The sequence below is a fragment of the Equus przewalskii genome, chromosome 17, assembly GCF_037783145.1.
Source record: "Equus przewalskii isolate Varuska chromosome 17, EquPr2, whole genome shotgun sequence".
Taxonomy (NCBI): domain Eukaryota; kingdom Metazoa; phylum Chordata; class Mammalia; order Perissodactyla; family Equidae; genus Equus; species Equus przewalskii.
Window position 1 is genome coordinate 78,755,573 of NC_091847.1, and position 21,116 is coordinate 78,776,688.

General features: G+C 41.0%; 1 protein-coding gene across 13 annotated transcripts in view; it reads left to right on the plus strand.

Moving 5' to 3' along the window:
* The window catches only part of PARD3B (par-3 family cell polarity regulator beta), a 930,268-nt gene that overhangs the window by 517,173 nt on the left and 391,979 nt on the right, over positions 1-21,116 (plus strand). For 10 of the 13 annotated variants that reach the window (XM_070581758.1, XM_070581756.1, XM_070581765.1 and 7 more), the window contains one exon: positions 17,880-18,065. The exons of the other annotated variants lie outside the window; for them this stretch is intronic. In XM_070581758.1, coding sequence (XP_070437859.1) covers positions 17,880-18,065 — 186 coding nt within the window. The remainder of the gene's footprint in view (positions 1-17,879; positions 18,066-21,116) is intronic. 13 annotated transcript variants of the gene reach the window in all.

The window sequence follows — 21,116 nt, forward strand, 5'->3', positions numbered from 1 at the left end:
CACTTGTTCAATAAATATTAGCTGATCAGATACTTATTGCTCATTTATCAGTGCTGGCTGCTATGCCATGCACTGGGTGTTCTAAGATATACTGAAAACTGGTCCCTGAACTCTAGGAGCTGACAGACAACGCTAGGGGCCATTAGAGAGACCTGATAAGACTATGGCATAGCACATGTCATCTGTGAGGAAAGCTAATAGGAGGGAAAGAGTTGCATGAATTTAAGGAAGAAGCTGGGAGGGTCAATACTGAACTAGAAGTTATAAAAAGGGAGAAATCAGTAAGGGCTTTAAATTCATGAAAAAATTTATGAGGTGGGGCTCTGATTGGGTTGTAGACAGATTCAAAGAACCAAGGAGAGAAATGCTTCTGGGGATGTGGAGAAGCACAAGCCAAAGGCAGGAAGGAAAACTGAGGAAAAGCAAGGAATAGAGAAAAGGAACATTTTGATTATAGTGATAATATTGTTGGCTCCTTATGATATCATGTGAGCCAAATTTGCAAGCCCATAACAAGATCATTTCCAGGGATAATATGGAAAATCCATCAAATGTGAATTCAAGATCTATTTGATGCCTTCTTTGGTGAGACCTGTGTTCGTAAGTTCTCTGTTTATAAGTTCTATGTTTGGGCCTGTTCATGCAGCTTGTGTTCAACTGGAGCATCTGCTGGACTGGAGGTCCATGATGGCTTCCCTCACCTGGCTGTCACTTGGTGCTGGTTGTTGGGCAGGGCACCTTGGTTCTCCTTCATGTGTCTTCTCATCTTCCAGAAGGCTAGTCCTTACATGGCATTCCCAGGACAGCAAAAGCAGAACATGCAGGGCCTCTTAAGGCCTAGCCTTGCAAGTTGCACAGTGTCACTTCTGCCTCATTCCCTAGGTCAAAGCAAGTCACATAGCCAGTCAAGATCCAAGGGAGATGCAGATAGATTCCACATTTGGATGGAAAGAGCAGCAAAATCACATTTCAAGGAGCGTAATTCATTGGGACCAATATTGTTACAATCCCTCCCATTAGCTTAGGACAGTTGTTCTACTGCAGAATGAGTGTTGTCCAGGGATGTAAGATTCAGATTACCAGCCTAGGACTGCCACTAGACGTTTGAGTTTAGAAAGATCATTTAACTTCTTGGATCTTACCTTAAGTCCACTCACAAAAATTTTATTTTCTTTCTTTCTTGGTGCAAATACAGTGCGAGAGATGCAAAGGTTAGATAAAGCCTGCCTCTGTCCCTACTTTGTTGTTTAGCAACGTTTTTCCCCATGACGCTGTGGCTAAACGTCAATTCCTGTCCCTGTTCTAGGTACACTTTTCCCTTTCTGCTCCCATCGCAGGTAGACCTTCCTGTCCCGTCTTCTACAGGGGACACCCACAACCTGGACTGGAGACGGGCAGGAGGAGTCAGATTGTGTAGACAGTGATAAACCAATACTCACTAAAATTAAATTATCAAGAGAAAAAGTAATTTGACGGTAAACAGGGAGAAGAGTTTCCTTATCTATAAAATGAGGAGCTTGAACTAAATTGTACCTTAGATCTCTTCCTACTGCAAAATACTGTTGTGTGAATTTCTTTGCATCAAATCTTGGCATGACGTTCAATGCAATAGTGTCTGACTTACGAAGGATCTGTACATATGAACGGGCAGCAGGGGTCCGCCTCTGAGTGTGAGTTTGTTCCACAGTTCAGAATGCCTTGGGAGCATTTGACCTAAAGAGCACCTTCTCCTAAGTAAATGTAGAGCTAACGAATTGCCAGCAGACATCTTTCTCTCGGCCACCTTTCGACCCCCTGCTGTCATGGTGTTTGTTGCCATAGTAATTAGTAGGCACAGATGGAGCCCTTCTTCCAGTACTCTCCTGACACCATCACAGCTGTGGGTACCAAGAGACTTCACTCCTGTTGCCAGCTTGGAAGGAAATGTTTTCCTTCTTTCCCAAACTGGATGTTTAGGTGTATTTTCCCATAGAACATTCTGAAATAGAGCCCATCCAATAGAAAGTAAATTATTACATGCTGTTATGTTTTGGAGATGCTGTGGAATGAACAAGCTCTGTTGGCTAATGGAAGCCTAGATACAATTTACCAGTATTTCTTTTGAGGAAAAAAAAATGTTCTAGTTGCAAGAACCAAGTTTATGAACAAGTTTATAGCGTGCAACCTGTTTTCTAACTAGAAATTGCCTTGTCTATACCCACAGTCGTCGTTTATTTAAAGCTTATTTCCATTAGACGTAAAGAAAAGTGAATAAATTACAAACACTATTCATTAAGATTTTGGCCATCCTTAATGCAATAAAAATATCTCTAAATTCTGGATTCTTCTATTGGAAAAATATGACTGTGTCAACACTAGCAACTTGTTGAAAACTTGGCAGATATTTTTAATGTAATTATTAATGCAAGCCACCTCAATTCTTTGGTACTAGACAGGTTGTAAATAAATGATATAAATAAATATTAATGCAATTACTAACTTGATAATTTTATGTGCCATGTAGGCACGCAAGGACATTAAACAAAGACGAAGGCTGCTGAACTTGTTCATGTGTGAGGATGTACATACAGTGACTTACTCTCTGTATCCTAAAGAGACAGAAGTACACTAGATCGAGCCTTGTCTTCAGCTGCATAACTGAGTATGATTGTAAAAATATATGTATGTAATTTTTCATGGTGGTGAAGTTAATAACATGTCACTATAATTTGTATACTTCTAAAACAGAAGCCAAATCATATGCATACTGGTTGGAAAGAAAGTAAAGACGAAATAGCTATGAACAAGCCAGTGGCTCACTATTTCAAAGCCCAGCCTTTGCTGTCAGATGGCAGTTCAGAGGTTCCTCTTTAACCTGTAGGGTTTCTTGCAGAAAAGAATAGCGATAGCGTGTAAATGTCTTCCTTCCTTCACGAACCTTTGAAAATGTAACCGGAAGATTTCATTGCCTCTCACCCTCGGCTCTCAGTAGCTCCCAAGGGAGTTGGCATGTCTTATCAGACGGGAGCAGCCCGGCGAGGGCAGCCAGCACATTGAGAGGCCAGGGCAGTGGATGGTCAAGGCCACCGGGCAGGTAGTGAAAGGCCTCTTGCTGTGTCAAACAAATGCAGTTTCCTTCCTGGCTTCCACGGGAGCTAATTTTGTTTTTTGCCTCTCTTCTGGTGTAAGAACAATAAGGATTCCTAAAGCCAGTCTGCCTGTGAGGGGATGTGCATTAGATTATCATAAATCCACAGATAAGAAGTGCAGTGGTCAATGAGAACAGGCAGTCTTGGATGAAATAAAAGGTTTAATTGAAAGAACCGTCCCGGGGGAGACAGATGATTGAGCGTGGTATTGAGTAGACATTAATTACCATAGACTGGAGTGGAGAAAGTGAAAGGAGGACTATGCCATTGTTTTTTAAGTTCTCCAATCTATTTCCCTTTAAGAGACTGTGGGAGATTATCTTAATAGAATGCTAGGGGAATAGTGAGGTTTTGCTCATACACAGTGTTCTTAGAACACTATTAGTATTTCTTAGGAAGTTGCAGCTGAATTTTCTACTAATACAGATATTTTTGTCAGAAGTTAGAGATCTAGACAGGGTACAAAGTATACAGTTACGCTGAGTAATGTATGCCTATTGTGTTGAGTTATAACTTATTAGTAAATGATTTGCACTTATTCATGATTCCACAGTCTTTTTGATTCTCTATTATTTCCCTCAGCTTGTTCTTTTAGTAGGTTGGGTTTTCCTTCTACAGTGTAACAAAAATAAGAGGTTAAAGAGGCGTCTAAACATATGGTCCCCATTAAACCCCAGACGGCTTGCTCTGTATCACTGCAATATGGCTGCCTTTGTAAATCACGTGTATTTGTTTAGCCCATGCCCTACTTGTGATGTGGCTAAGATAATTGGATGAACTCTACATCCACAGAGACAGAGGCTGCGATCAAGGGCTGCCTTAACAAGAAAATCATTGGTCAGGTGTCTCTTTAACCAGTTATTAACATATTTGAATTATGACTTTAATTCTTCTTTCAGGTCAAATAGAGTATAAAAAGTATTCTGGATTATCTGTGTCTGATGTGCAATGGATTTGAAAGGACAAAGAGGAGGAGATCCCAAATGTATTAATGTCTTACTTGGTATTTATTCACAGTGCTGCCCAATTTAGTTAAAAACTGTCAAAGCAACTTCTGGTTTATTTGCTTTTCAGTTTTATTTAGAACAAATGAGTTCACTCAGAAAGTGAATTTAAACTTTTCAACCAATTGTTTAGGAGTTGATATAGACACAGTCTTAGTTTTAAATGTGGAAAAAAAAATGCTTTTTTAGGGTTAATTTGAACAGGGTAGTTGCCAAATAGTACCAGCTGTCATAATAAAGTAGAAGTGAATGACAGATTTACTCCACCCTGTATCAAAACTCAAGAGCAGATATGGTGATCAGATGAGCCAAAATAAATGTGAGTTCTTAGAAACATTTGCAAGCTATTTTCTTGCATAACTCAGACTTTCATAGGCATCAAAGTGCGAACAGGTCTTGATGAAGCTTAGCACTGTCATAGAAATGGGAAAGGGGAATCACTCTATTGCTATAGATACTCCAAATGCACTGCCTAATATTCCAAAATTCCACTTGATGATGGCGATCGAATATTGGAACTTAAGTAGCTGTATTTAAACTGTTTTTTAGTATTAGTGAAAAGGTGGCCCATATCGAGCTACAGTGGAAGAATTAACTGATGTAGCACTTGTCAGCAATGTTCTTTAAATAATATTTACCATGCGTTTGTTCTCAAGCATGCATTAGGATAGTTGCTAGTGGTATAAGATAGAGGAATGGTTCTTGATGCCCCTGAAGTCCTTAAAGATTTATATACTAATAAATAACCATAATATAACGTGATTAGTACTGTAATTTAATTATGTATAGAGTGCCAAGGAGGCCCAGATGAGGGCCCAGCCACAGAAAGCAGGTGACAATTGAGATGAGCCTTGATGGGTAAGAGTTTGCCAGTGGGTGTCAGTGTGGGAGGAGGGGAGAGAATGATGTTTAGGTAGAGAGCATCTCATCTAAAAAGTAAGAGAAGCTCTTTGTGGCCTTTAATTAATTAATTAACTTCAATTCCATCTAACAAACATGCTGGAAAGTTTAGTCTAGAAGTGTTAAAATGATGATGTTTTTGGATAAGACGCAAGACATAACTGTCACTTTTTTTTTCTGACCTTTTAATACCATCATTTCAAGAAGGGCATTGTGGCAGAGAAGTATCAACAAAATAATTTATAAAGTCATCCTGTAACAAAAATTTATTATACGTGTGCCTCCTGCCTGAGGCTAAGCTGGATGCAAAGTTGAACCTGATGCCTGTCTTTGATGAGATCACAATGATACAGTGGAGTTAAGACAGACACACGGTGACAAATAATTATAAGAATAGAAAATGATGAGAATCATAAGAATGAGAATAAAAAAGTAAAATGGGAGCTCAGAGGAGGGCAAATTGTTTTCCACTGATAAAATCAAGGAAGGAAGAGGTGGCCCATAAGCTGAGACACAAAATCAGCGTGTTTGGAAATATTAAGTAAAACTTCTTTTGAGGTAAAAATAATTTCTGCGCTTGATATATACACACATACATATGAAGTAAAGATTTTTCCTTATGAATGATTAAGTATTGTAAAAATTATAGGTCAATACCATCAGGAAAATGCTTGACTAAAAAGATCGGCTCACTCATTGCGCTTAGATGAGTCCTCCTTTCTCGTGTATCAGCAAGTAAAAATGGTGCTGTGAGGACTAATTAAAAAAGTTAATTCCTTCGGCATGATCTAAAGTGAGATAGCCCTTGTTTAGTCTGACGCACACTTGGCTCGGTAGGAAAATGAAGATCCGTTAGTCCAGGGAAGAAGGAAGTTCGGCTCAGTCTACATCCAAGGGAATATTGATTGGAAGTATGCTGAACTTTTAAACTTCTTGTAATTACACACTGATTTGACAGAAATTAAGGCCATAGAGATGGCTCCCTCATCCTTGTCCTGCTTTCCTATGTCTGTAACAGCAGAGGAGAGGAGCATTTGGAAGATGAATACTGCAGAGGAAGAGTGTAAATTGAAAGGCAATGTTCAGTAGCCCAAGCCAGTCGTTTAGGGCTCTGGGGCCACCTGAACAGTCCCTTTGAAGAACCTGGCAGGAAACTTGCAGGGATGAGGGAGGAGGAAATCTTCTCAGATCTAAGCCACCTACTTCTTCTACTTTGGGAAAATCCCGCAGCCCAGAAGCCACTCTGAAAGTCAGACCATCGGCTGGTGTCTTAGTCTGATGGGGCTGCTGTAACAACACTACGGACTGCGTGGGTTATAACAGCAGAAGCTTGGTTCTCGCAGTTCTGGAGGCTGGAAGTCCAAGACCAGGGTGCCAGCATGGTTGGCTGAGGGCCCTCGCTGTATCTTTATATGGTGAAGGGGCTAGGGAGCTCTGTGGGGTCTCCTTTACAAGGGCACTAATCCCATTCATGAGGGCTCTACACTCATGACCTGATCACTGCCCAAAGGCCCCACTTGCTAACACCGTCACACTGGGGATTAGGATTTCAACATGTGAATTCGAGGGGGACACAAACATTCAGATGAGAACAGATGGATATGTGTCCAATAGAAAGCGCGATACCAAACAAAGGGAAAGACATGATTAAGAGAAATATAAGCCCTATAATATATCATTAACCCTTGATATCTCCTACGTGCCAAAAAAAAAAAAAATGCCACCCAGTTGGTGAATGGGATTATTGGTCTGAATTCTTCCCTTCCGTATGGTAGCATTCTATATCCCCACTCTTGTCATGGTCTCATGGAATGTGGAGGGCACTTTTGCAACCATACCCTGTGGACTTGGCCGTGTGAATTCATTTGGCCAATGAGATGTTAGTGGATGTTTAAAACCAAAGGTTTTAAAGGTACTTTTGATTTTGCATTCCTGTCTTTCATCCTGTGAGAAACACACTTCAGGTATCCAGTGGGCTAAGGAAGATGAGAAATACATGGGGCGGACATGCAGCTGATCCCCAGCTCGGAGGCAAGCCTGCCTGAGCCCAGCCTGGACTAGCCAAACCCCAGTCAACCTGCAGATATGGGAGCCAGAAATAGATGCATCATTGTTCATATCACAATTTGGGGATGCTTTGTTATGCAACATTTTCGTGGCAACAGCAACCTAATACACTCATTCACTTTTCCTCATTGATTAACTCTAAGTAAATTTCCCCTCTCCCTTCAATTTGTTTGTAGTAGTGAGGATAGGAAGATATATCCACATTTTAATTTTCATGGGTCTTCATTCTCTATAGAACCTAAATGACTTCTTATTTCATAGTCAGTTTTATCTGAAAGTTAATTTTAACAGAGTAATTGATTTAATTATTAAGATAAAAGGTGAATTCTATGTCTTTATCTACAAATGGGATGCTATATATATGGTAAGAACATCCTCGTTACGATAGTAAACATGTACTATGAATTTAAAATGAGTGTTACCCACTGAGATTTCTCCATCTCTATTTGGAATTTAAGATTATTCATCATGAATAGTATGCTAAAGGGGATTGCTTTCCAGCTGGAGTCTCATTTACATGCAACTCGACATCAGAGAAAAGGATAGGGTTAAAATGGTTATGTTTTTATCATTTGATGTTCTTATAAGCCTTAACCAACAAGCAAACTCCCCCTCCCCCAGCCCCCATGAAAGTACCTATTACCTTCTTGAGACCATGATAGTACTGGTACTGCACTGGAGCATAATTTAATAAACACGACTCTCTGTGCCTTAACATGAAAGAACATTTACTGGATCCTCTAGGGCGAGCGCAGGTAACTGGGATGTAAGCCCTGCCTTTAGAATTCTTGAGTTGGGAAGAAAGCTGTATTATCTTTACTGAAAGAGTTTTGTGCCCTAAATAATGAGACATGTTCTTAGAATGGAGGGTGTTATGTGGAGCATTCTTACACTTTTAGCTAAGGGTTTGAGATCTTATTCTGTGACTGTAGCACTTCCTAAGATCCCAGTGAAAACAACCTGTAATTCATTGTCTTTGAACTAGCCACAGAAATCTCCCAATCCGAAACGACGAACAAATTTTTCTTTCATTTCTCATAAGGAAACTAATGGTTGTTTATTCCCCTGTATGGAATGAGGACTCCCTCGTTCTAGAAGCTTCAGAATGCACTTGCTGGTCTGCATCTTTCAAAGCCTCTCATGAGACTGTGCTTTCCTCCCATAACACTTTCGTGGTGTTGATGCTGATTGTGACAGATGGCGTGTACACAGAGCGTGATGCAGGAGTAAAGCCATGGGAGGTTTTGCCCATGAGGTTGTGTGGCATCTCCAGGACCTTGTTCATGCCCTACAGGATTTCTCTCTGGAGGCTTCTCTGTTCTCTGCTCCGTTCCTTTCCAGCCCAGCCTTCCGGCATTCTCTAATGCAGCAGTTCCCTGGGTCTGTGCTGGGGACGCTTCCTATAACATGCTTCATGCCAAGGTGGGTGCCATGGTCAAGTAAGCTCAGGAATGCGTGTTTACCTTTTAAAAGTGCTGAAAAGTCATAAAATAAAGAAGACGTATCTCCAGAAATTTTTCATTAAGAAGCCCTCTTTTTTTTCCCTCACATGCAATGACTGTGACCCTGTATTAGACCTGAGATTGATTCAAGTCTTAGAGGGACCAGTTTGATTGGTTTCTGAAGCCTGCCCTACTGGGGCACAGCCTCGGGCCAGAGCTCGGCAGGAAGCGCCAGCAGCCTGTGGAGCCTGGGGACTGACTGTGGTGGGGTCAGAGGGCACCTCCAATCCAGTCAGTGCCACCCCATCCCACGCTGTGGGCCAGTTGTGGGTGGTGCCGGTGCCATCACTGAGGGGCTCTCTTCCATGAGGTATTTTTATTTATGTGCAACTTTTGTCCTTGACACCTGTATTGTCCTTTAAAGGTGTTAGTGCAGGTGGCCTGGCAGACAAAGTGTTTGTGGTGGCAAAGTTCTTGGAAGCCTTTCACCTAAGAACGCAGCTTCCCAGATGTATCCACCCCTCTTAGAAACAGGCCCATCGCGTTTCCTGGTTAGATCATTAAATTGTCGCAATCATATCGTTTTTTCTCGAATTTTATATTCATGTAAAACCATTTATTCTCGTGTTTTTAACGACTGAATTCCTGCCTGTAGAATAGTTGACATTTTTAATCGGGTTTCTCTAATCCTCTTTTGACAGGAAGGAGTAAACACAAAACGAAGACCTATTGTTTCTTGATATTAACAAAACAGGTTCAGGTTCTAGTTTTATAAAAATCCTTGCCATCTGAATTACACAATATTCATTTATATTACTTTTCATGACTCAAACTATTCTATTCATTCCTTTAATCTTTACCTGAAAAGGGAAGACACTTGCCAGTGTCACCACACGGTCGAACTGGCTGATCTTTCCAGTGCGCGTCCTGCGTGTGGGAGGGAGAAAGGCTGCTCTGGGAAGCCTAGCTCTGACCTGCTTGACTTTTGTCAGTTTTAATCTCTGACTTCATATTGCATCAAGGCACTTTGATACTGGAAGGACAATAAAGAATGGCCAGTTTTTGACATTTGTTTTCTGGTATTAGATTAATCCTTTACTTAGAGAAAATTGTTTTCTGAAAAGTTCAGTCAGAGATCAGGTCCTGCTTTCAGTCGTTTCCCCCGTCTGCACCTTTTCTGGGGAATGGATTTCAGAAAGCGTGAAGAAAGTCAGTGTCTCAATTAGGAATATTTTATAGGATTTTCCACATTCAGGTGTTTGGTTAAAAATTATTTTAAAATGAATCAACGTGCACTTAAGGAGATCACATATGGATATATATGTAAAATATTGTTTATCGAGCTAACTATAAGAAATGTACATTTTAAAAATTTTCCTCCGTTAAAGATAAATGCCAGTGTTGCTTCACTGAGTTCTATGAAACTTTTCTACTTCTTGCAACATTTACTTACATTTTTCTTTTCTATTTGATATATAATATTGAGCTTTGGGTTAATTCTCAACAACCTACAGAATATTTCAGAAATTTTTTTTAGTTATCTGTACTATGACCTCTGATTCTTTTTGGTGATTTGTCTATATAGACTTTAAAAGATGCCCTGTCTACTTGTGAATCACCCGGATTCTCGTAATTTCGTTTGTGTGTTAGCAGCAGCTGTGGGCAGTCCTTAACAGTCCATCACAATCACTGTCCCTGGGTCACCATTTGCCTTTCTTTGCATGTGCCTGCTCATCTCTTCTCCTCATCTTTTCTTTACTCTCCAAAAAGTATAATCTAAAGTAAAATGCCTCCCAACTGTTGGAATGAGCCTCTGATCCCCACTCTAGGGTGATATTCACATTTTGAATTTTATATAATCCAATTGGCCAAAAACCTTTCATGCTTATAATAACTACCTATGCTTTTTCAGAGGATTAAAAAATTTCAGAAAATTAAGTGTCTTGCAGGTGTCTTGTCCTTCCATTGTTGTGAGAATTTATTTAGCTATAACAGAAGTTTCATCACCTTAAATTCCTTAGAATTTACTTAGGCAAAAGTGAACAGTGGTTAAGCTTATTATAAAGTATCCTGGCAGAATTGCCAGGTATGGCTTTTGCTTTATATTAAAAAAAAAAAAATTATTCATTTTTTTTCTTAAAGCCCTTTTGTTTGAGTTTTGGTAGCTGACAAAATGATTGCACGTGAAACATAACTCTTGCGTAAAGTAAGCTGCTCACAACACAGACTAATTACACATTTGGGAGGCGAGGAAAAGACATCCAGAGCGTGCTCGTGCTGAGCTAAGAGCACAACATTTAATGAAATGAGGGCCATAAAAGGTTCAGCATGGATGCTTTCAGGTCTGACCTGGGCTTCTGGGAAACTGAACACTGGCCCCGCGGACTGGTGGGTTCCCTGGGGCTTTGAAAGGCCGGGTTATTACCACTTCCATGCGTGAATCAGGCACTGCTTTGCCATACAAGAACCTCTGTGATTCCAGAGATGGCCCCATTTGGAACACTCTCAAGCTAATAACATGGATGCCTCCCTAGTCATCCATCTCCCTGCCTCCTTCCTCCTCTCATGCCGAGTAATTACTTTTGATATGTGTTTGATAAAAATGGTTAGTACATCTGGCAAGGTCTGACCATGTAGTTTCTCTGTTTCGTCTTTCCTATTCTTAAACTCTATTCCTTCCGCTCCAGATAATACTGTGAAGAAACAGAAAGACCCTCACATGTTGTTCAATCAACTTTTTGCCAATTCTGCCCTGTGTAGACTGGCTGTTTCACATTACAGTGTTTAGTACATAGTAGATGCTTGATAAAAATTTGTGGAATGACTATGGTTTGCAAAGAGAGACTCTTGTCACTCAGGGGAGAATGGATCAGTCTCATTTCTGAATTCCAGCTGTGACAAGTTATTTATTGTGCCTAGGAATAGAAATAGGATTACAGAAAACACAATGAGAGAATGGAGAAAGAGAAAAAGAAATAACTGAATAGGAAGGAGAAGGGAAAATATACATAATTAGAATGACAACAGAGCAGCAGCTATAGGAACTTGAAAAGAGTCTATGTAAAAAGGGGTAGAGAGTTAGTTAAGGCTGGGATGGATAGAATAAAGCATTAAAATATCTTCTAAAAATTAGGAAAGAAAAGGCAGTTAACGTTGTACTCACCATTTCGTTTTGCATTTCTTTTTTTAACTTAATAAAAATAATGCCTATATATACATCATTTCAGTGTTTTCAAAATTGAAAATTATGATCCATTATTGGATTGTGAAATCAGTGTAGTGGGTTGTGACCAAATTTTAAAAAAAATTAAAAAGCATAGAAAATACTAGAATGTGTTGCACTCTGAGTGAGTATTGTCTCATGAAACTTTATGGATGTGTGTATGTGTGCATATATGTATATGCTTGAATAGATAGACAGACAAGCAGACGGACAGATAGACAGGGTACCAGATCACAGTGCTTCCCAAACTTGATGAAATGTACCATGAATATTGCTGTTTGCAATGTTCACTTACGATTTGAGGTAAATGATGCAATTTAAAACCATGAAAAGTCCCACATCCATTACAAGTTGGCAGCTCTGACACATCTTGGTGCCGTCATTGAGGATGTGACGTTCAAGCTGAGCTGGAGTATCATCTCTCCTAGGAGAACGAAGTATGGTATGAAGAGGGAAATCGGACTAGATTACTTTTAAGGTTCCTTATAACTGTGATACCTTATGCTTTTTGTAATTATTTTTAAGATAAAAAGTAATTTGTATAAACATTCAAATTAATGAAGTCTGGAATAGTGGGAATCCAGTGTGTCATGCCAGCAATTTATTCGTTTGTTTATATATATGTACATACAATCCCACCAATACACATTCACAGATGCACAAAAATACGTATACACACACAAGCACATGGTGCTGGACACTTACTCATATATATTTCATATATATTAATTCATTCATCAACAAATATTGCTCTAGTGCCCATTTTTGAGTCTGGCACTGTTTTAAGCACTGGCGATACATTGGTGAGAAAAAACCCAGAACAATGTGAAAGTTCCTGGATTCAAGAGACATTATTAAAAAAAAAAAAAATAAGCAAGTAAGTTCCCACTATGAGATAAATGCTCTGGAGAAAAACAAAGCAGGATAATGGATATGCGGAGGTGGTGTTGGGAGGGCGTTAAAGCAATTTTAAACTGAAAGACAGGGAAGACCTCACTGATAAATTGGCATTTGAATGGAGGATTGAAGGAAGAGAGGAAGGAGGTCTGCAGGAATCCAGGGGAGGAATATTCAAAGCAGAGCGAAGAGCTAATGTGACGAAGGTTGTGTTGAAGGGAAGGAAAGTCCAATGGGCAGGCGCAGAGAGAGCAGTAGGAGAGGCGGGCGCTCAGCTTACGCAGACGGTGCAGGACATTGGAGGACTTTGGCTTTTTCTCAGAATGAAGTGGGATTCCCTGGAAGGTTTGGAGTATTTGTTTTAGTAGGACCACTCTGGTGGCTGTGCTGAGAAATAGCCTGAGGAGGAGAGAAGGGGAAGGGGAGGCTCGGTCACAGAGAGTATCTGTGAGGTGCAGGGGGGTGAAGCTCAGAGGGCAGGGTCCCGGGCGTGTTAAAGTAGAGCTGCCAGGAGTTGCTGATGGGTTGGATGTAGAGTGTGAGAGAAGGGAGTCGACGATGGCACGGAGATCTCGTGCTTGAATGTTGGGAGGAACACATTGCATTTGCTTGTTCAGGAGGAGCAGGCTTGAGGCGTGATTCTGTTCAGCCATGATCATTTCAAGGTAGAAACCCTAATCGAATTGCTCACTAGAAAATTGGTTATATATGAGTCTGAGTTTAGGGGAGAGGGATAGAGAGATGAATTTGTGACTCATGCATGTAAAATGATGTTTAAAACCGTGAAATTAGATGAGGTACCTTAGAAAGTGAGGATGGGAGAGAAGAGAACAGGTCAGATGATTGATTCCTAGGATACTCTAGTACTTAGGGATTAGTGAGAAGAATTGCAAAAGATGATTGAGAAGGAGGGGACAGTGAAGTAGGAGGTGGACTCTGACAGAGTGGTGTCCTAGAACCAAGAACAGCAAGTATTTCAAGAAGTAGGACTTGATCAATTGGGCCTAATGCTGCTGTAGATCAAGAAAGATGAAGGTGAGAACTGACCATCGTATTTATCAACATGGAGGTCACTGGGGACTCTAAGAGAAGCTGTAAATAGAATGCACACACACCCCCATGCACACATACACGCACATATATATTTATAGAGTGTATATATACATATTATGTATTATATGTGGATTTAAAGAATCACATAGTGCATATACTGCCATAGGGCATATGTATTGTATAGGGTATACGGAGTATTAGAATGTGTGTGTGTGAGCTCACAGAGATGTGTTTACCATCTCTCTAGTAGACGTTACAATAATATTGCAGAGTTCTTATAACTTCATAAATTCTTTTTTAAAACATGTGTCATTTTGACATGATTGAGAAATAATTGGAAAACACAGAAAAATTATAAAGAAGAAAACAGAAGTCCATATTCCAGTGCCAAGAGATAACCAAGTTTTTTTCAGATCAATGGGGCAGGTAGGTAATCAGAAGATGGGTAGTTGTCTGAGTACCTATAGAGTGTATCTGTTACATAAGTGAAAGATTCTGTGCACATAAGCTTTTCTCACATGATTAAAGTACTATTTTGTATAATTCTGTGATTCTTAATAAGTAAAAAAGTACAAAACAGCATCCATGTAAGCACAGCTAACCTAACAAACATCACTTGATAGGCTATCTTTTTCTTCCAGATTCTTATATAAATAAAAGGCAGCATTTTGTATATGTACCAATAAATTCAATGTTTATCCTCTTCCTACTTTGTTCATCCCAGGAAGATCACATGTCTGCCTCTGGAGAATTAGCTGCCGTACAACCAGAGAAGTAACTGAGTGCAGAATTCCCCAGTAGTTCATTCTGATCAACTAAGTGATCAGTCATGAACCTGTGAGCCTGAGAGCTGGTCAGGATCTTTTGCCCACCCCTTCCTGGGCCTTGGGAACATATCAGCAGGCAGCTCTGTGGTCCCACCTACCTCTCTGGACCCGGGTGGCCTTAAATTTGACTGCATTTGGCAATTGTTGGTTCAGAGCAGTGGTTTTCAACTGGAGGTGATCCTGACCCCAAGGCAGGTTTGGCAATGTCTGAGGGCATTTTTGATTGTGACAGCTGGAGAAGGAGGTGCTACTGGCCTCTAGTGGGTAGTAGCCAGGGATTCTGCTAAATATCCTACAGTGCATAGAGCAGTACCTCACAACGAAGAGTCGTCAGGCCCCATATGTCAGTCATGCTGAGGTTGAGAAAGCCTGAGTTGAGGAGGCCTTAGACCTACACCCACGCGGTAGGGGCATCTGAGCATCATCCTGGGCTGGGTCTAGGAACCTCAAGGACTTTGCATCTGAAGACATGGCCTCTAGTGGCAAAGAATGAGAAATAATGAAAAGAAAAAAACAGTGAAATGAAATTACCCCGGGTTTCCCTTACTCTGCCAGCCTTGCCTCTTTGGATTTTCTTCCTGCTCTGGATAGCGGCGTGTGGAAGAAGCAAGGGGTACTCCCGACACAGTGTGGAAAAGCCCTCATCGGAAAGCCGGGAAGCCGGGAGGCTCCAGCTCTGGACGTGCCGCTGCCTTCTGGCTCGTGGTATCGCTGAGGTCCTGCACTGGGGGCCCTGGCGAGGACTTCATACCTCTTTCCATGCTACAAATTGTTGTCTGGCAAGATTTGAGTTTAATTTTCAGAGTCACTAGTTGAACCAAGATTATTGGAGGAAGGCATTCAGTATATTGATTTTTTTGCGCATTAGGTAAAAGGACATTTATTTCTAACAGAGGAAATGACTGTGTTAACTTCTGTAATGGCTTCCTTCTCCATTGGGAAGTTAGCTTTTATGAGAGATTGCTAATTGTGGCTTGAGCCTGGGACAGCATAAGAAAGAGACAGAACATAACTGTAGTTGGGTGGAGAATGTGAAATTGCATGACGTCCTCCTGTCCTTGTAGCAGTTAGTGTGGGGATTTCTTGCAGCTGGGCCAGGTCATGGCGGTTCACAGAAGGGAGACAGAGCAGTCCAGAGCCTGAGGCAGGAACCACACTGCGTGGGCTCCACAAGGTGCCAACACTGACAAGTCTTACGGATGTAAGCCTGGCACTTCTCCACTGTGCTCCACAGTTTCCTCGTCTGTGAAATGGGCATGATACTACTCCTCTGCGGGTTGTTGTGAAGAGTGAGTGTATTGACACGTGTGAGGCACTTAGAACAGAACCACTCGATCGTTGTTAGCCACCACTTTGTTTTTGCTGTTATATTTTTGGCTCTCAGATATCAGGGACTTAAAAAAGATAACTTTAAAATGAAAAGATAACCACAATACCACCTGATTTCTATTTTGTTTTTACCGCTCATGTAGTAAATGGAAGGTATGAGTCCAAATAGTGGTCGTCAGTCTTGTTAAGAGTTAAACGCAGTTTCCAGGTAAAAAAAAAAAAACATATTTGATTATAAAATAAAGTGGTTTAGAGGTTTTACTGGTGGAAAACTTGTCCTGTGTTACTTTCTCTCCAGTAGATAAAAAGCCAGAGATGCTTTCTAGTCTTTCTCTAACTGTGTTCACAAACTTCTAGTGAGAACAGCTGCTCTTTAATTCACACTTTAATTCAGTGGAACTTTATTAGACTGGAAATACCAAATCCCAGAGAGGCGTGGAAACATAAATGGTTGTGAAATGTTGTGAATTCTAAATAGAACATTTTGGAAGACAAGGATGAGGGCTAATAATTTACATTTAGTACTTAACTCTGACATTCCAAGGGAAAAACACAGCCAGTTTGAATCGAATGATGGGATTTGTTTCTTAGATGGTAATATAATAAGTTAGTTAAAAGAGCTAACCTGTAATAGGTTTATTAAATTAAGCAATAAAGTTTCATTTCTTTGAAACTACCTGTTGTCAAAATCTTTACAGCTAACTTCATTTACAACGAAATTAAATGAAGGCATTATTTCTTTAAAGTTACACATGGGTTTTCTCTGTTTTTGTAGGAGTTGAAAGTGCCATGTCAGTGGATCTGGCTATGATCAGACCTCTTAATCCTGTTTTAATTCTAGGTTCTTTGCTACTTCTGATTTTATAGTTGTTATTTTGCAACTGACATTCAGACATTCACAGTAATTTTTAAAATACGTAATTTAACATGAGAGTCCCTCAAAGTGACCTTAAGACGAGAGTCTCTAGGCATAATTATAGAGAAGAAGGAACTGCCGGCCTGGAACGAGTTGATGGTTTCCAGGGCCGTCCTCCTTTTGAGATTTTCCGGTTACACACCGTGGCAGTTTCACATTTCTGCTAGCTTGAGAGGGATGCAGGAGGGACATCTACACAGATTATAATGTGGACCGCACTTTTAGTTCCCACTACTGTATATTTGAAAACACCAGGGGCCAAATATGACTAACCATGTTTCTCCCTGGAGACCTGAGCCCTAAATGTGACTTTTGCCGCCATACTCTGCATTTTTTGGGACCAGCTATGCTTACAGCCAGGTGTCGTTTGTCAAAGAAGACATGAATATTTGTTGTGCATTTTCCATTTCTGTTTAAGTTCAAAAACTGGTTGCCAAAACTGACTTGTACTACCCAAAGATGCAAGCTTAAGGCGTGAGTTTTGACACAGTGAAATTTGGTTCAGTGATATCCATTGTAAATTACGTTTCTCTAACTTTAAAACAATATTTTATTTTATTTTTATTTTTTCAATGCTCTATCCTGTTGACAGTCTTTTTCAATAACATTTCTTCGTGGTAAATGATATGTTGTAAATTATGTAAGCCAAACATTTCCCTAAAATTTTAGCACGTTTCTACCCTAAGCTCTGTTTCTTCATTTGTGAAATGAAGCTGTTGAGATTGTGATGTCTCTAAGGCTTTTCTGGTACCTAACACCCCCTAAGTAATGTGCAGACTCTTTAATTATTGAGAATATTCTGCTGAATTTCCCAATACTTACGGATGTTTCAAAAGGCATGACTCTGCCTTGCCAAAGGATCCTCTCTGCCGACTGTCACCAGGTATTGTCCCCAAGAACTCTGCCCCTGTTCCATGGGCATGATGGTGGTTCCTCCAGGAGAGACGACCTGCGGTTGCCTGCCAGGAGCAGGATTACAGCTGTTAGAGCGCCAGTCATCCTGTCTTGCCAATTACATCTGTGTTTGGCTATCTGAGTGTGTAAATGTCAATCTCCTTTCTTCCCTTCACTTGTTCATGTGACTTCCCAACAGAAAGGAGAACCTGACTGCTACGCACTCTCCCTGGAAACAACGGAGCAGCTCACCTTCGAGATCCCCCTCAATGACTCAGGTTCTGCTGGCCTCGGGGTGAGCTTGAAAGGGAACAAGTCTCGAGAAACTGGAACAGACTTAGGGATTTTTATTAAATCCGTCATCCATGGAGGTGCTGCTTTTAAGGTAGGTAGGAATGATGTTTGCGTGTCGGGGTGAAGATACTTAGAGATGGGGCTGCCGTGCTTGGGGACTGGTTGGAGAAAGTATCTGAAGGCTTGGGACCACTGAGGCTTTCCCACCAGATGCAGGAAATGTTTGTATGAACAGATCTGGGCACCAGTTGTCTGTTTTCATACTTTAAGTGGTTAACTTAATTTCCTGGAGATAGTTCTAAAACCCGTCACGATTAGTATTCTTTCCTCCATTCTTTTTATTACTCTGTTAGGATTCCTCTGAATTTGTCACCCGACAAAGTTGAACTTAAAAATACACAATGAGAAAAACAAAACTGAAAACAAGCAACATCAAGGCAGCAAATAAGAAACTATGGTTCTTGTGCTTGCAAGACTGAAAGCTCAGTGGAGGCTGAGATATAAATTAAAGGTCATTGATCACATTTACACACTTAAAGGTAACCATGGTGCCAGGAATGCATGTGTGCCTTTGAACTCGGAGAAGCTTATAAATTTCCAGACAAAAACGAAAGACCATGATCCTGCCCTTTCACATTGGGGTGGGCAATGTGATCATAGCTGTTACCGTTGTGCAGTGGTTAACTAGGGGCCGGGGTTGCAATCCGACTTCACCACCGTATGCTCTGGCTTGCACACCGTTGCCAGCTGTGTGCACATATGGGTGAGGAACTGGACCTGCTAGCCTCCCATTTCCTTGTCTGTAGAGTGGGGATAACAAATAACACCTAATTCATGGGATTCTAAGGATTAAATAAAGCGATACACACGATGCGATGACTAAAACAGTGACGTGGTTATAGAGGGGAGAAACACATCCGTGCTTCTCGTCAGCTGTGTTCACCATCATCATCTCATGCTGTGCAACGAGACTTCCTGAGTTTGGATCCTGCCTTAAGTACTCTCACCCTCCGTGAATGTAGGCAAATTGCTTGTCCTCAATATGCCTCAGCTTCTCATTTCTACAATTAGTAGTGCCTACCTCCTGGTGCTCTGGTGAGGACAAAAAGAGACAATACGTGCACAGTGCCTATGACAGACTTTCAACAAATGTTAGCCATTTAAAAATCATCTTGACATTGATAGCGTGTGCCGTCTCCCACACAAAAGCCAAGAAGGCGTGGTTAGAGTCTCCGGGATCCCCGGCCTGGGAATCCCGGCTTTGTTGAAGCACTCTTCTTCTCAGACTTATCACTCCACTTTCGTTTCAGACCTAGACTCTGAGCTAATGTGTTTTTCTTCAGAAATAAGAAATGCATTGTGGATAGACAACTCCTTAATGCACGTGATGGATCGGTTAGCTTTTGTTGCATAATAAATAATGACAAAATTTCAGTGACATGCATCAGTAAACCTTTATTTCCCTCATGGCTCTACAGGGCAGCTGGAGGGGCTCTGATTCAGCCTGGTGTGTCTCTGTCACCAGAGTCTGAGTGTGCTCCCCATCTTTTACCTGCTAGAGTATGTTCTTCTCATCCTGTGAGGTGTCAGAGGGCCAGCAGCAATGGCTGAATCTTCTTAACTTCTGGGCTCCGAACTGACACACTGTCGCTCCACACACACACCACTGACCTCAAGTCATCTGGCTGAACCCAACGTCAATTCAATGGGTATCGGAACACAGTCCACCCATGATGAGGCCATGGCAATGGCATGGGTACAGAGAAGGGTGAAGAATTGGGGCCAATCCTCCAATCTATCACACTGTCCAATCTGGCTCAGAAATGCAGAACCAGAAGCAGAAGAAAAATAATAGTAATAATAACAACAATAGCAATTGGCATTCATTCTCTTTAGTGCTTGATAGATGCTGGTCCCGATGATGAGTATTTTAGGTGGATTCTCTAATTTTATTCTTCATGTTCACACTGAATTATTATCATGCCATTTGATCAGAGGGAAAGTGCAGATTACAATGAGTAGTACCTCTCCCAGCCAGGAACTGCTTAAACTGAGATTTGAGCCCAGCCCGTCTGACCTGAGAGCTTGTGCTACACTGCGCTGCAAGGAAGGCTCTGTCATCTCATCCGTTCCGGTTCCTAGAGATCAGGGGCTGTTGCCCTGGAGTTGTCTTGTCATCCTGAGCCAACTCGTTTAAACACGAGCTGTGTTGAAGGTGAATCTTGCTCGTGTTTATGGATCCCAGCCTGATATTCTTCTTCTTATTCCTAATGAAAGCTTTACTCACAGAATTTATTCCAAGTAAAATTGAGACTGAAATGAATTTTTGGAAATTAAAAGCAAACATCTTAGCTTTTTTATGGGCAATAACTTAAGCTGAAGAAGATATTGGCGAGGAGGTTGGATATGTATATTCATGTTTGTGTAAGTGAGCATCTCCTTACCTAAGCAGTTTCCAACAGTCCTGTTTCCTGCAGAAAGATTTCACTTACCATTTATGTAAATTTCTTTCCTGACACTGGTCTGCTGAGTCAGACAGTGACACCATTAAAAACCACTGGGCAGCATATTTATAGCTGATCTTAAACAGTAAGAGGCATCAATCGTCAATTTGGCCTTCTTCTGAATGTTTAGTATCCATTTGTCTTGTTTACTTTTAGAGGGCTAAGCTTTGCTCACAAGAAATCTGATTAACCAGAAAAAAAGAAAGTATTTTTGTATTCCCTTTCTGCTGTTCCAATAATCCACTGTTAGTCCTCAGAAAATTGTCACCGGTTCTGTGATTCAGGATTGCGTCTTACAAAAATTGTTGTGAGACTTTGTTCCTGTGCCTGTTCAGAAGATACACTGTAACAGGCTGCAATGTCCCCAGGGCACGGGGGAGATAAGGAGGGGACCATCCGCTTTAGCATGTGGCCCTAGGCTTTTACCTGAAATCAACAAATGAATCTTTTTGCCAGAGCGCAATCTTTCTCTTCTGGCCCTTCATACCACTAATTGGTTCTCAAGGTGTTTTTCCCTTTAGGGAAGCTGGGTTTTTGAAAACTAAACTACTTTGAAAATATGACCAAATCCTTCCTGTGGATTCTGCGTGCTGTATTCTCCTGGGGGCTTCCGTTGGTGTAAACAAAGACAGGAGACC